This window comes from Daktulosphaira vitifoliae, unplaced genomic scaffold (assembly GCF_025091365.1).
Source record: "Daktulosphaira vitifoliae isolate Bord-2020 unplaced genomic scaffold, ASM2509136v1 Scaffold_1, whole genome shotgun sequence".
NCBI classification, from domain to species: Eukaryota; Metazoa; Arthropoda; class Insecta; order Hemiptera; family Phylloxeridae; genus Daktulosphaira; species Daktulosphaira vitifoliae.
In genome coordinates this window covers 41,922,916-41,936,351 of record NW_026099572.1, presented here as the reverse complement: position 1 = coordinate 41,936,351, position 13,436 = coordinate 41,922,916, and the positions used below count along the sequence as shown (strand labels likewise).

Below are 13,436 nucleotides of genomic sequence, written 5' to 3'. Positions count from 1 at the left end.
TTATAATATTTATAAATGCCTTTAATCCAGGCTCTAATTATCAGTCTTTTAAACTTAGAGATTTGCATATGAAATAAAAATGTTATTTTATGTTATTTTTCAGTGCAACACTTACCTAGCTTTTGAATTAAAAATTGATGTTTAAGGACAAAATTTTTCTGTGTGTATAATAAACCTTGATTTTTCAGGAAATACAAAAAAATTATTTATATAAGAATCATTACGATATCAATTTTTATTAATCAATTATTGCTAATTTATGATATCACATAGAAGATTTTTCCATGTAATGAAATTTTTTAACACGTATGTTATATTTTTGTGGTATTCAGACAAAAGAGGATAAGTGTAAATTGATAATTTTGGAAAAAGAAAATTGAAAGTTTGATAAAATATAAAAAAAAAAAAATTTATATATGTTTTTACGTGTGAAAAGTAGGATTAAATATTAATTAAATTTAAGCTATAAGTTTCATTTCATTTTTCTAAAAGTTATAATTTTACGCTTATACTCTTTGGCCCTAACACCAAATATTTATTTTTAATATTTTTTGAATTCATGTGAAGTGTTTTTTTGAAAAATATTTTGACATTATTATTTATTTAAGTGAAAATTTTATGAGAATTAAATAATAATTTCAATGTACAATAACTCAAAAGTATTTCGTTTATATTTCTAAAAATATTTAATATAATTGAATATTAACTTCCGGTGAATCAAATATTTACTAGAAGTTAAAATTGTGGTTAAAACTGTATTTATCAAGCTTTTGTTATACTGATTCAAACATATAGATATTTTTATTTGTTAGTCTTTTCAAGAGAGTAATTAGTTGAAGAAATCTTAAAAATATCAGTAGTGAACCTAAGAAGACTCATAGGACTTCTAGATCTTCTATTTAGATGTTATAAATTTAAAAAATAAACTACTTCAATTATACGTGATCATTAAAAGAGAACATTAATAAATTAATTTGGAATTAACTGTTCTCATTAAAAATATAATGGTAACATAAATATTTATAATGTTCGATTAATGATGCTCAATTTGTTAATTTAATCATCAGTTACAAATATTTTTAAAGATTAAAATATTTATTTGTTACTAAGTTTATTATGATTAAAAACACTAATTTTTTTTTAAAGATTCATATGTTTGTCTAACCAATTTGCATTACTAGGCAGTAATAAGCATGATGTAGGTAGCATGGAGTTTTTTGCTTTTAAATGATTTTCACTTTTCTTCCGTTTTTTGGTTATTAAATCATTTAATTGAGATGTATGTAATCTACCAGCTATAAAATATTGAAAAACAACATTGGTGTTAGGAACAACATGTTCAATATCTATTCGAGTTCTTTCCCACCATTTTAATATTTCTGTTTCATACATATACCATTTAGGGACACAAAGGCATTTGACTAATGTTTGTTTGTCAGCTATAAAGTCTTTATTTGTAATACATTCTCCTAAAAAAATTATAATTTAATACATCATAAAAATAACAATTATTTATAATACATTAAAGACTGAATTTATATAAAAACTTAACTTAATTACTATATTTAAAAGTAAAAATTGCTTGAAAGTTTCGATTTCGAAAATATTTTTGAATATCTATCAATTATTTGTTTATTTTATTAATACCAAAAAAAAAAAATATAGAAAATTTACCATTGTAAGTAAATAGAAATACGCTTTTTGTGAAATAAGTTGATAATCAGTAAACATTTTTTTTAAGATTAATTAAATAGTTTTTTTTTTAATTGTTAAATAATTTATCTGGTGGTGATATTAATAGTGGTCTCTACTGTTATACCAAATTTATTTAAATATTGACTATTTATAAGTCAATATAGTTTAAGCCACGAAATGTCCTTAGAAAAGTTCAACACTGTAAATTCAATTACATAATTATTTCATAGATCGTATATAGTATAGTTGTTAAGTAAATTTTACTTAAAAACATTATAATGTTGCAACTATTGTTAAATAATGAACTTAAATAAAGATTTAGAAGCGTGTTAAAAGTTCAAAAAACAATGGACTAGTTTTAAAATTAGAACCTTTAATAATCTTATAGTAATTATTGAACTATTCTATGTTGGTAATGTACGTATTAAAAGTTTTGTTGTTGATAGCAAAACTTTTAGTTTTCGTATTAAGTTCTTTTATAAGAACGATGAAACTTAATTTTTTAAATTAATATATAGATACTTTTTATTTGATAATTTATTTTATAATTTTGATTAAGTGAAATATCTTTATAAAATGACAGTTGAAGAATTCTTTTATCAATTTAATTACTATTATTATTTGATTCTTTATGTTAGAGGGAAGAGTTAAAATGTTATTTGTTTGGACAGATTTTTAGGAAAAATATTCAAATTATCATATTAAAGAATACTAATAATATTAAAGAATATTTCAATTAAAATTCCTCATTAAAATTTTTAATTTCTGCACAATCTTAACTTTTTTATAAATTTTTTTTTTGTTAAATTTGTTATGCATTGTAATTAGTTAGCGTGTAAGAAACTTAAATTAATTACTTTTTCAATGATTAAGGATCGTATGTTTTTCTTCTTTCATTAAGCGATGTATTGCATAAATTTAAATTATCGTTTTATAAAGAATAATGAAGTAACTAATAATTGTAATATTTTGATCTTTAAATTGCATAGAAGAATTCATGTGGTTATTTTTAAATATCAATTTTCTTATAAGACTTAAAAATAAAAAATAAATTTCAATTAGAAAATAATATCTTTTTGTGTTAAAATATTGTTATTGCTAGCATATCTGTATATAAAACTTAACTTTTTTGAAATAAAATGAAAGTGGAAATAATCATAATCTTAAATGAATGAATACGCCGTTGTAAACATTTAAAACCGCGCTATTGTTAAAATATATTTTAGGAGAATTTTCGAATTTGAAGTTGATGTTGTTTTTGTTGTTCTGATACTCCATTTCAAATAAAAATATTTGTTTTTATATCATACCTATATTAAAACACGAATTTCCTAAGAAATCACACACTTTCATGAATTTATCTACCAAACTTTGGTTTTTTTTCAATGTACTCTTGCCATCATATAATTTGTATGTAAAGTTCTGCCCGTACCGATTAGGTGATCTTAACAATATTAATCGTTCTATCATGTTAACCTTTCCTTCAATCATAAAGTGGCCATAATCAATGTTACCAAGCTTGTCTCCTAAAATATTTTAAACGAATTTAGGCAGTTAACTATAAAATATAATTTATGTCCACATATAGGTTGCTTCTCGATGTTCTGACAAATCCCATATATTATTCTATGACAAATTTTCAGACACATCGTGACACATTCTATATAATCATTGGATTTATAAATTATATTTTTTCTATTAGCAAATATAATAACACAAGTTAAATTTTTGTATTTTTCTGATTTTTACATCATTATTTATGAAAAAAATTGAACTTTAGGAAAAAACATTTTTATTAATATAGTTATAATATTTTTCTCTAAAAATTATTGTGAAAAATTAGTATTTAAATAAATCGTTTAGGTTTGTCTATTTTATATTACTTCCTCTGTAAACTTTGTGTTTTTTCGAGTTAAGTCAATATTCTTGCTAATATTATATTACCTATTTCATTGTAATTATATTACCTATTTCATTGTAATACCAACTATAAACAAAGTAGATAAGACATTTTCTTACCAACGACGTGATCTCCCGGTTGATAAGTTTTGATAAATGATAAAGCGCTAGCTCTATTTACTTGTTCTGAATTTAAATATCTAAAGAATTCTGAACTTTTTATGATATTTGCATTAGCTTCCCATTCGAGTAAAACGTCGTACTTTAGCGTTTCAATGTAGTCATCTTGCGATATACAAATTAATTCCACAGTAGCTATACAATAATAATGAATTATTTTAATCATGAACTACGATCAATAAATATCCTTCTCAATAAAAAGAACAATTACTGCAATGAAAATATTTATTATCATTCAAATATTAATTTCGGGTACTCATTTAGAAATTATTAAACATTTTTATGTATTTTCATAATACTTAGTGATCATTTTTTACTAAAATTGAACAAAAATTATTCATTTTATAAAATGTCAACCAGTTTTTCGTATTTTTTAAAGAAACTAAATTGTAATCAGTATAAAATATTTTATTACTGCGTCAATTTTATACTAGTTAGATTAAAAAATTTTGGACCTCAAATAAATTCTAAAATTTATTCAATTTATAATATAAAGTTAATTGCTGTACAAATAAATTCTTAATTTTTGTATTTATCTACAAGTTAAAAACGTACTTAAGGATTTTACTGAAGTTTTTCTTGGTGTATCAAACATAACAGCATTTTCTCCAAAAGTGTCACCTTCGTTTAGCTTACACACTTCAATAGATTCAATTTTATTTAATACTTCATTGTATATGTTTTTTAAAAGAATTAATTGTCCTTTAACTATATAATACATATTTTGTGGTTTATGATCTTGCTTTAAAATGAATCGATTCGGACCAAAACATTTGTATGTAGCTTTCATCATTAAACCTATTATTTTTTCCTAAAAATACACGTGAGTTTATAATATTAAATTAGAAGAGATGTATATTTCAATTTAATAAAAAAGTGTTTATTCTTTAGTTTAATAAATTTATCGAAATTATTTAGTTTTAAAAGTAAATTGCGATAATTAAACCTTACATGGTTAAACAAAATTAAAAATCAAATTTGAATACAAAGTTACCTGAGATAATAGTTCAAAAAATTTAAATCCTGTGCCAAGTACTCGNAGAATTTATCGAAATTATTTAGTTTTAAAAGTAAATTGCGATAATTAAACCTTACATGGCTAAACAAAATTAAAAATCAAATTTGAATACAAAGTTACCTGAGATAATAGTTCAAAAAATTTAAATCCTGTGCCAAGTACTCGAACAATTGATTCGATTTCATAGGATGTCCTAAGTTCCCGCGGCCTGACTAACGTGAGTTTGTGCTGAAATAATTGGACATGAAAATTATTAAAAATAAAATTTATTGTTGGATATTACAAAAATTGTTAATTCTAGTGCAGTATCCAATGTTTTGTCTGTTGTAACTTCCATTAAATGAATAGGCGTGTGATTCAATTGTTCATCCTTCAACCATTCAATATTGGAAATCATCACCATGATAGCAGCTTTAAATCTCAATTTAGGGTTTAACAATTTAGGCTAAAAAATTCGTTTAAGTTTTAATATTGTTGTAATTGAGGTAATTAATTGGTGTTTTACTAATGAACTACTACAAGTCATAGGTGCTAAACAAAAATTATATTTTAAAGCATTTGCAAGATAAGTAAATATATACAGTCCGTACACCAAGAGTTTAACACAAGGCAAAAGTACTCGAAAGTGGCCTTTTTTCCAAAAGTCATGGAAAAGATGAAATCATAGTGAATTATTAACAAGACCGGCATCATGATCATCGGTTCATGCTGCCCGTTGTCCATCTTGCATGGTGCGACCAGCTGGACGTAAAAAGGAAGCGCCGCGATCGCCATCTAGCGGTAAATCTAAAGTTGCTATATGACCGCGACATTACAGAATACTGTCGTTATAATATTTTATGATTTATATAAAGATCAATATTGTGTGTAAAATTAACTTAGAAGCAATTATATAGAATTTTTGTGTAGTTTAAAGTTATTTTTTAAATTACTATTAAAAACGGTAATTCCAATATTATTATTAAAAGTTTTTTTTGTTACATTCATGTCCTTAAATTGTTCATTTTATATAATGACTAATCTCGAACATAAAAGTAACACATTTTAAATAGAAACGTTTTGTCAAGATAAAATTTTGTTTTACGCCTTAAGAAAACCTGTAAAACACTGACAGTTTTGAACGGTTTCTGAAAACATAGTCTGAATTTAACATGAAAAAATTTTTCCTGGTATTTTTAGAATGAATTTTCCTATGTAAACTTCTGTACATATGACTAACCAAGTTTAGAAACCGAAATGATTTCGTTTTTACAATTGTTCGAAAAACTGAGATTATTATGAAATTGCTTTTAAAATTTTTACTGAACATATAATTTAATCTTATAATGTTAAAAAATCAAAATGAACTAATATATATATATTATTAAAGTTAATTTCAATTTTTATACTTTTTAAATTTTAAGTTCAATAAAAGTTTCAAAGTTTATAGTCTCATAATATTTTTGATAACTGTAATCGTTTTTTCATAATCTAGTAAAATTAAATTTGATATAGATGAACTAATTTACTATATATATATAAGAAAATTTAACATAATCTAAAATTATTTTGATTCACAGACCGAATAACAAAAAATTTTTTAGAAATAAATTTGCACAATGTTTGGTCTAATTGATTATTTTTTGATTTGTTGAAAATATTTCATTATTTACATAAAAATGTCTGCATTGATTGTGAACACAAAAATATAATTTTGCTTAATTTTCTATAAAATATGCATAAACATGTTGTAATAGAAAACAAGTAAATATTAGTATGTTTTGTAGCTTGAAATATGATCACAATGTATATTTTTCAATCGTAATATAAAAAAAAAAATAAAAATATTTGTTCTAACCTTTTCAATTTCGTTAATTTTTATAACACATGGATATTGTACTAGTTAACTTTATGTAACTTTAATTTCCGTTAAGTTAATTTCAATAATATTATGACCACTAATCAAATAATTATTAAAGAAACCAATTATGTAAATACACGGTATCAAAATATATTTCTTTTTGAAACAAACTAAAAATAGCCTAATGAATCGTATATTAAGTTTTGTGATAATTTAAATGAGTGCTTTTTAAATATCGCCACACATTAAAATTTTGTGTTTAAAATGTATAGTATTTAATAATATTTGTAAAATTTGTATTCTTTGTTGTATCTAAACTAATTGAATTTTTTTTAAATATGTATTTTATTGTACTTTTTGCCCTTCTGCATTGCGTTAGTATTAAATAAATAAATTTTAAAAATATTAACTTACTTTTAACAACTGTCCAGGAATTTCAGAACTCATGTTTTTAATATTTATTCAGGAATACAAAATTAATTAAATTAAAAAAAAATTTAATTGAATTATTTAAGTAACATTTTTATTGTAACCAAAGCAATAAAAATAAATATTTAAACGTTTGTTTTACTACTCAAATCATAATATGTAGTAAATTTTTAAATATCTTAGAAGTAATTTAAGTTATAAATGGTAATTAATGAATAAGGAGAAGGATATTTGTTGTTCCCATTGTTCGAAACGATCGGCTGCTTTCGTTTTTGAACTTGCTGAACTTGAGATTGGTTTTATAATTTTATTATAAGCTTAAATTATATAATAAAAATCAGTGACATAGCCAAGGCTCCCTTTTTGACAGTAATATTCATTTCTAAAATAAAATGACGAGCAAAATGGTAAAAAATGTTCAAAATAAGAAATTTTGTAGATTTTTTTACTATGGCTCCCAATTATGAAATTCTGGTTACGCCATTGATAAAAGTTGATCACTTTTAAAACTAAAAACATATTTAAAATTTTTATTTAAATTGGAAATAATGAAAATTTTTGAATTTAATTTTAAATTTTATTAATCATTGGGTTTTTTAAAAAGTATATTGTTAGAAAGTAACTATAATATTAACTATAGAAATTTGGTTTAAGCTTATTAAAAAAAATATTAGTTTTTGAATTTAGTGGCAGATTACATGCTTTAAAATAGTTACGAAGAACACATTTATTTTTTAATCTTGTAATATAACTAAAAATCTTTAATTGTAACATGTTCTAATTGTCTACTATTCTCATATATACACTCGAAAAGTCCATTATATTTGGACAATTTTTTTAGTCAACATCATTAAGGTGTATCATGATATTTGGCCTACACTACAAAAAATACATTGATAGTTTACCTATTGATGTTTGATTTTTATTAAAATCAAAAAATGTTTACTGCAATTTATTAAAGTAACTAAAGTGTAGGCTACTGGACCTTTCTCTAATTCTGTTGACTGTTTCTAGCATATTAATATCAATCTAGTTAGTTAGATGAGTAAGGCGTACATTTTCTTTATAAATAATTATTTGTTAAAAATTATTTCCCGTTAAACGAGTAGAATTACATATATCTTTTAGAAAATAGCCATAAGTTCGTCATTTCTACTCGTATGTTTTTGCTGGTATATTTAATTTTTAAAAACTAGTAAAATCTCTTCATTGTGAGACGGTATAATGCGTAGTTAATTCATAATCAATAAATAAATCAAAAACTGATGTTTAAAAAGAAGTTACATTTGTACTCGTAATATTATTTATAATTATTAGGTACAAGACACGACAAAGTGTGGTAGTCGATAATTTTTGTGAAGTAGACTATAAGATATTTAACTCATAATTGTGTTGAACTATTATATATATTTAAAAAAAATAAATATTTTTGAAACATCAAAAATTGAAAAAAATAAATGATAAGCGTACGTACAAATAAATTTTATGCTTAGGTTTTCAATTGGATTTCCAAAAAATCAAAAGATTAATATATATCTTTTGTAAAACTAATAAAAATTTTATTTAAGTCTAATTTTTATTAAAAAGTTATTACTGTTATAAAGTGCAGAAAAAATATTATAATTCAGCATTATTAATAACTGTCCAATTTCGTAATATTTCTGAAATTAGAGAATTTTTCAAATTTTGAAGACAATAAGCTCAACTAGAATAAATTTGGGTTTTTTCTTTGTCCAATAAATCATGAAAATAGGTTTAAGAATGCTGAATTTTTCTTTTAGACAAACACAAATAAAACACATCATGGTTAATACAAAACTTGCTCAGCATTACATCTCAACCAAAAGTTATGGTAATTTTAAATTGAAAAAAAATGTAATTTTCCCTTTTCAACGACTGATTTTTTTTGGTATATTTTTCTAAGTAAAAAAATTGAAAAGGTTTTTTTGAATTTCGAGAGTAATATTCGTACTAAATATATTTTGAAAAATGATAACAGACACGAAAACAACACCATTTTTTTGTTAACCATGATTTTCAAATCATGATTAAATTAACATCTTTAAAGCTTCATATTAATTTCGTTTATTAAAAAAAAACGTACTTGTTATTATAAGAAAATCTATATTTTGGCAACTCAAGTGGTATTTTGGTTATTAATTATGTAAATAGTTTTAAAATTCAAAACAAGTGGACTAAAAGTAACAAGTTGATCATAATTTTATAATATTAACTTTTATATAATACTAATCCGAGAATTCTTTATTTTTTAGATGATAGGAACTTCTTTGAGAATATCGATTGGTGGGTTTTTAAAGTGTATACATAGAACTTACTCATACCAATTGGCTGACTTGTACCACATAATTTACCTGAATAAAAGTTATGCAACAAAAAGTTACACAGCTGTGCGTGGCTAACACGTGAATAGGATCAACAAATAATACTATTATTCAATATAGTAGATGCATGACCCAAGTAAAAAACTAACAGGAAAATATCTCATCAATGTTTCATTAATATTAAGAAAATTGTCTTGCAAGTCGCGATATTTGTTGTCAAGAGACACTTCTAATCGACACACACAATTGTGTAATTAAAAACATGGAGATTTGAAAAAGAGACAACAGTAACTTTTTTTTATACAATAAATTTAGAGGGTTATTCTAATTGTATTAACAATCAACTCGCGATTATTATTATTTAAAATGTTCACTCTTTCTTGATAGTCTTTGGTAGAAAATGACCAAACTATTTTTTCGACCCCAACACAATAAACATATGAAGAGTCAATATTACTTGTGTGTAGCAATGTTGTTTTTCTTGTATGGTGTGTATTTGTACATGTGACGAGCATAAAATCTAGAGTAAAGAGTAAGCGCGGCCGTATTCGTTCGACACAGGGTAGTGACATGGTGGGGAGGGCACGGTTTGAGTTGGTGGAGCGCGGCGGGGAAGCTTTGCTACCTGTTACACGGCAAGCCGTATCAGAGATGGATTTCTCTTTAGTTGTGTTGAATTAACGGTCTGAAACGCGCCGTGTAAGTAGAAACGCCTAAGTTGCACATTTTTGCGTCGTCAAATCGGTTAAAATAATTTTGTGTTGTTTAAACCTGAAGCTTTCATTACCGGGTAATAATATTTTATCAAGTAGAAAACGCTAAATAGGTAATATTAAATCAGAACAATCGAAAAAAAAACATTTTTGTAAGTAAATATTGTTTTCTATAAAATTATCAGAAGACTGTCCGTTTAATTTTTCAATTATGAGAGCACTCAATAGTACCCTATTTTTCATTAAATCTAAAAATAATATGAGTTTTTATTTTTTATACACATTTATAAAAAAAGCATTTTTGATGAGATTTAAATATTTTATTTGTTAAAACGTACGCGGATAAAAATTAGTTTTTAAAACAGAATGAAAATCGTTGAAATAACAATAAACAATTAGTTATACTACTAAAAGAAATTAAGTTATTAATTTTTACTTTTTAATAATTTATAAATTTTATCTTAAACTCAATTATTTCGTACATAGAATTTTCAAGTTTTGAAAGGCCTTTGATTTCAAGTAAAATGTATCATATTTTAGAAAAGTATTTAATAAAATTTTTTATACTTTTTGAACGTTAAAAGTATCCATTACTGTAATTATTTATAAAATATAATCAATGTGAATTTTTGCTGAATAATGCTGCGTATCTCCAAAAGTTTAATTTCGGTTAATTAAACATTTCTATGTTAGCATTATTTTATAATGAATAAGTAATTATAATGATAATATCTAACGAATTATTAATAAAATTATAATAATAACTATAAAAATGATTAAATTTCATGTATAACTCAAATGATTATCTAAAAAAAAATTAATATTACTTAAACTACAAAGGTTATTGAAAGCTATATTCTTATTTCAAATAAATGTATAACTGGCAAAATTTAATTTAAAAAATAAACTTTTAACATTATAGATTGTTTTTTTAACCTCTCTTTGTTTGTTTTAACTATTGAAAAACCCTATTTCATCAAGGAGTTGTTAGTTCAAATGCTTATTTAAATCTAAATTTAGTAACTAAATATTTTCATTTAGAGTAAACTGGACCAAGAATCCATTTTTGAAATAAATAATGAAATGATTGATTAATATCAAATCATATCTTTTTAGAAGTTACAAAATTATTGCACTAAAATTGAATATGTTTTAGAGATTATGTAAATTTTTTATACGTTTATGTTATACTTTTTCATTTATTTTATTTGTTATCATTTTTTATCTTTAAAAATATTATTTTAAGTATATAAAAAATGTTTATAAGACTTGTAATTTTTTTGGTTGGATATAAAATATTTTCATTAAACAATATTAAATAATGACATACTTTAATTTTCGCACATAATTTTTGGAATGAAATTAAAAGGAAAAAATTTTGATTTGGGATAAAAGTCTAGCGTAGCTCTAAGAGAATAAATTTTCAAATAAATGATGTTTATAAATTATTTTATTAAATTTGAATAATAAATCTATTAATATTTACTACTAATTTTTTTAAATTGTCATATTGATTGAAAAATGTATTCCTAAATGACTAGCTCTTTTTTCACATTTTAATTAAGTATTATGATATTGCATTGCAAAATTACTTATTACATTAAAGTTTGTCATTATTTTATTATTTCATGTAAATAAATTTGGTTAAAAAATTATTTAATTATTAATCTACTCGTTATTCAATACTAACTGGTTTATTATACTTATAATTTTATTTCACTAAATTACTCGTTAAATAAAGTTTAAATTTCACTATTTATGATTTTGTAAATCTTGGTAGTTATTTAGTTAAAAAAAATCTTGTTTACATCATATACTACAAGCTATATGTCATAAAAAAAAGTGCGCTATTTTTACTCCAAGTTACTTTAATTGAATAATTAATTTACCATGAAATATGTATATTTAGGAATGCTATTCAGTCACAAATAATTTTGTTTGTTTTAAGAATTTTAAATGTATAATTGATTGGCCCTAGTGGCTAGCGGGACCTTAAAAATACTTACTATGCAACAATGTTAAAATATAACAATGGCAAACAAACAATAATTATTAATAATAAATTGAGTGTTGCTTTATATCAAACTGCGTACTGAATGAGTGGAACGTTAAAAGGTTGTCATTCGACTCATTGGTCGAATAACAAAACAATTTTGGGATAGGGAGGTGAGCACTTACACGCAGAAATTATGTAAATATGTATATACTTGTATGATGAGTATTGTATGGGCCAAACACCTGGGATCAACATTTTAAAACTAATTTGTCTGTCAGACCATTTTGCGTTACACACGTTTAGCACATGTGTTATAAAAGTAATAAGCCTCACTATATGTTTCTGTAGTGTTTTCAATATGTTTTTAAAGATCAGTTGAACGATTTAGGTTTATCATTTTTCACTAATACAACATAATTTATGTATGATTTCTATTAGATAACGTTATTTGGATAAATAAACTATTTTCAAGTTTATAAAACTTATAATTCTGTAAAATTTCTTATAAGTTTTCGAATAAAAGTACCTTAGAGTACCATCGATTTATTGTTATTTTTATTTACATTTATATGTAAGTTTCGAACATACATATTCGGTTAATAGTCGTACTATTCGAAGAGTAATTGATAATCCGAATTTGTTTGTATATTTATTTAATATTTAATTATGTTTTAAACCAGAGAAGGGTTTTACAAGGTTTACTTAATAATGTATTATGTACAGAACCACTGCCACTATTTCTACCCCTAGTACGTGACTGTGATCCGTACCCTGGATTTTATTTTCATTTTATTTAACCACAAGCAAGCTGTCTTACGTGTCATACCCTTTAGAATGTACAGAAGACTTAAGCTATCCCTTGCAATATAAATGAACGGTGTGTAAGTATAAATCCAACGAATTTTGTCCATGTGATTTTGAATGAACATCTATCAAAAGACTATTTTTCACAACCTTGGCATACTTCGTAGAGAATCTATAATTCGTTTTTCTCAATTTTAGTGAAACGATCACGCGAATACCCGTGACATTGACAAAGTTTAAATATTTAAAAATATATAGACATACTAAAAGAATAGCATAAATTAGCTTAAAGCATTTAAAATATTAATTCATTCCTTTTTTTAAAAAAAATTTACGTGTATTTCATGATCAATACAAATATACTGTGTTATATTTAAAAAAAATTATTCAATACAATAATTATTAGAAAAAATTTAATAACTACGCAATGGTCATTATTTGGAAACATGTACAATGCAAACTATTTCAGAACAATTTTCCAACTATTATGATTATGGTAGTTAATAAAGGATTATATTTG

At 23.5% G+C, this 13,436-nt stretch overlaps 2 protein-coding genes across 5 annotated transcripts in view; one reads left to right on the top strand and one right to left on the bottom strand.

Moving 5' to 3' along the window:
- Positions 1–669: 669 nt before the first annotated feature.
- Positions 670–9,283, bottom strand: LOC126893956 (cGMP-dependent protein kinase). Of its 2 annotated transcripts, none has more exons than XM_050664530.1 (7): positions 9,166–9,283; positions 5,076–5,237; positions 4,913–5,020; positions 4,330–4,585; positions 3,715–3,909; positions 3,006–3,221; positions 670–1,469 (listed from the first exon to the last, which is right to left on the bottom strand). In XM_050664530.1, the coding sequence occupies exons 2-7, from the start codon at positions 5,193–5,195 to the stop codon at positions 1,141–1,143; spliced, it is 1,224 nt and encodes a 407-aa protein (XP_050520487.1). In that variant the 5' UTR covers positions 5,196–5,237; positions 9,166–9,283; the 3' UTR covers positions 670–1,140. The 2 variants fall into 2 exon arrangements, with proteins under 2 accessions (XP_050520487.1, XP_050520488.1); XM_050664531.1 differs by lacking the exon at positions 9,166–9,283 and adding an exon at positions 6,181–6,256.
- A 787-nt stretch (positions 9,284–10,070) lies between these two features.
- LOC126898461 (GTPase-activating Rap/Ran-GAP domain-like protein 3) overlaps positions 10,071–13,436 on the top strand; it is a 123,081-nt gene continuing 119,715 nt past the window's right edge. For 2 of the 3 annotated variants that reach the window (XM_050672879.1, XM_050672713.1), the window contains exon 1: positions 10,071–10,268. The gene's annotated coding sequence lies outside the window, so the exon portion shown is untranslated. The remainder of the gene's footprint in view (positions 10,269–13,436) is intronic. The other variant, XM_050672798.1, reaches the window with a different exon arrangement.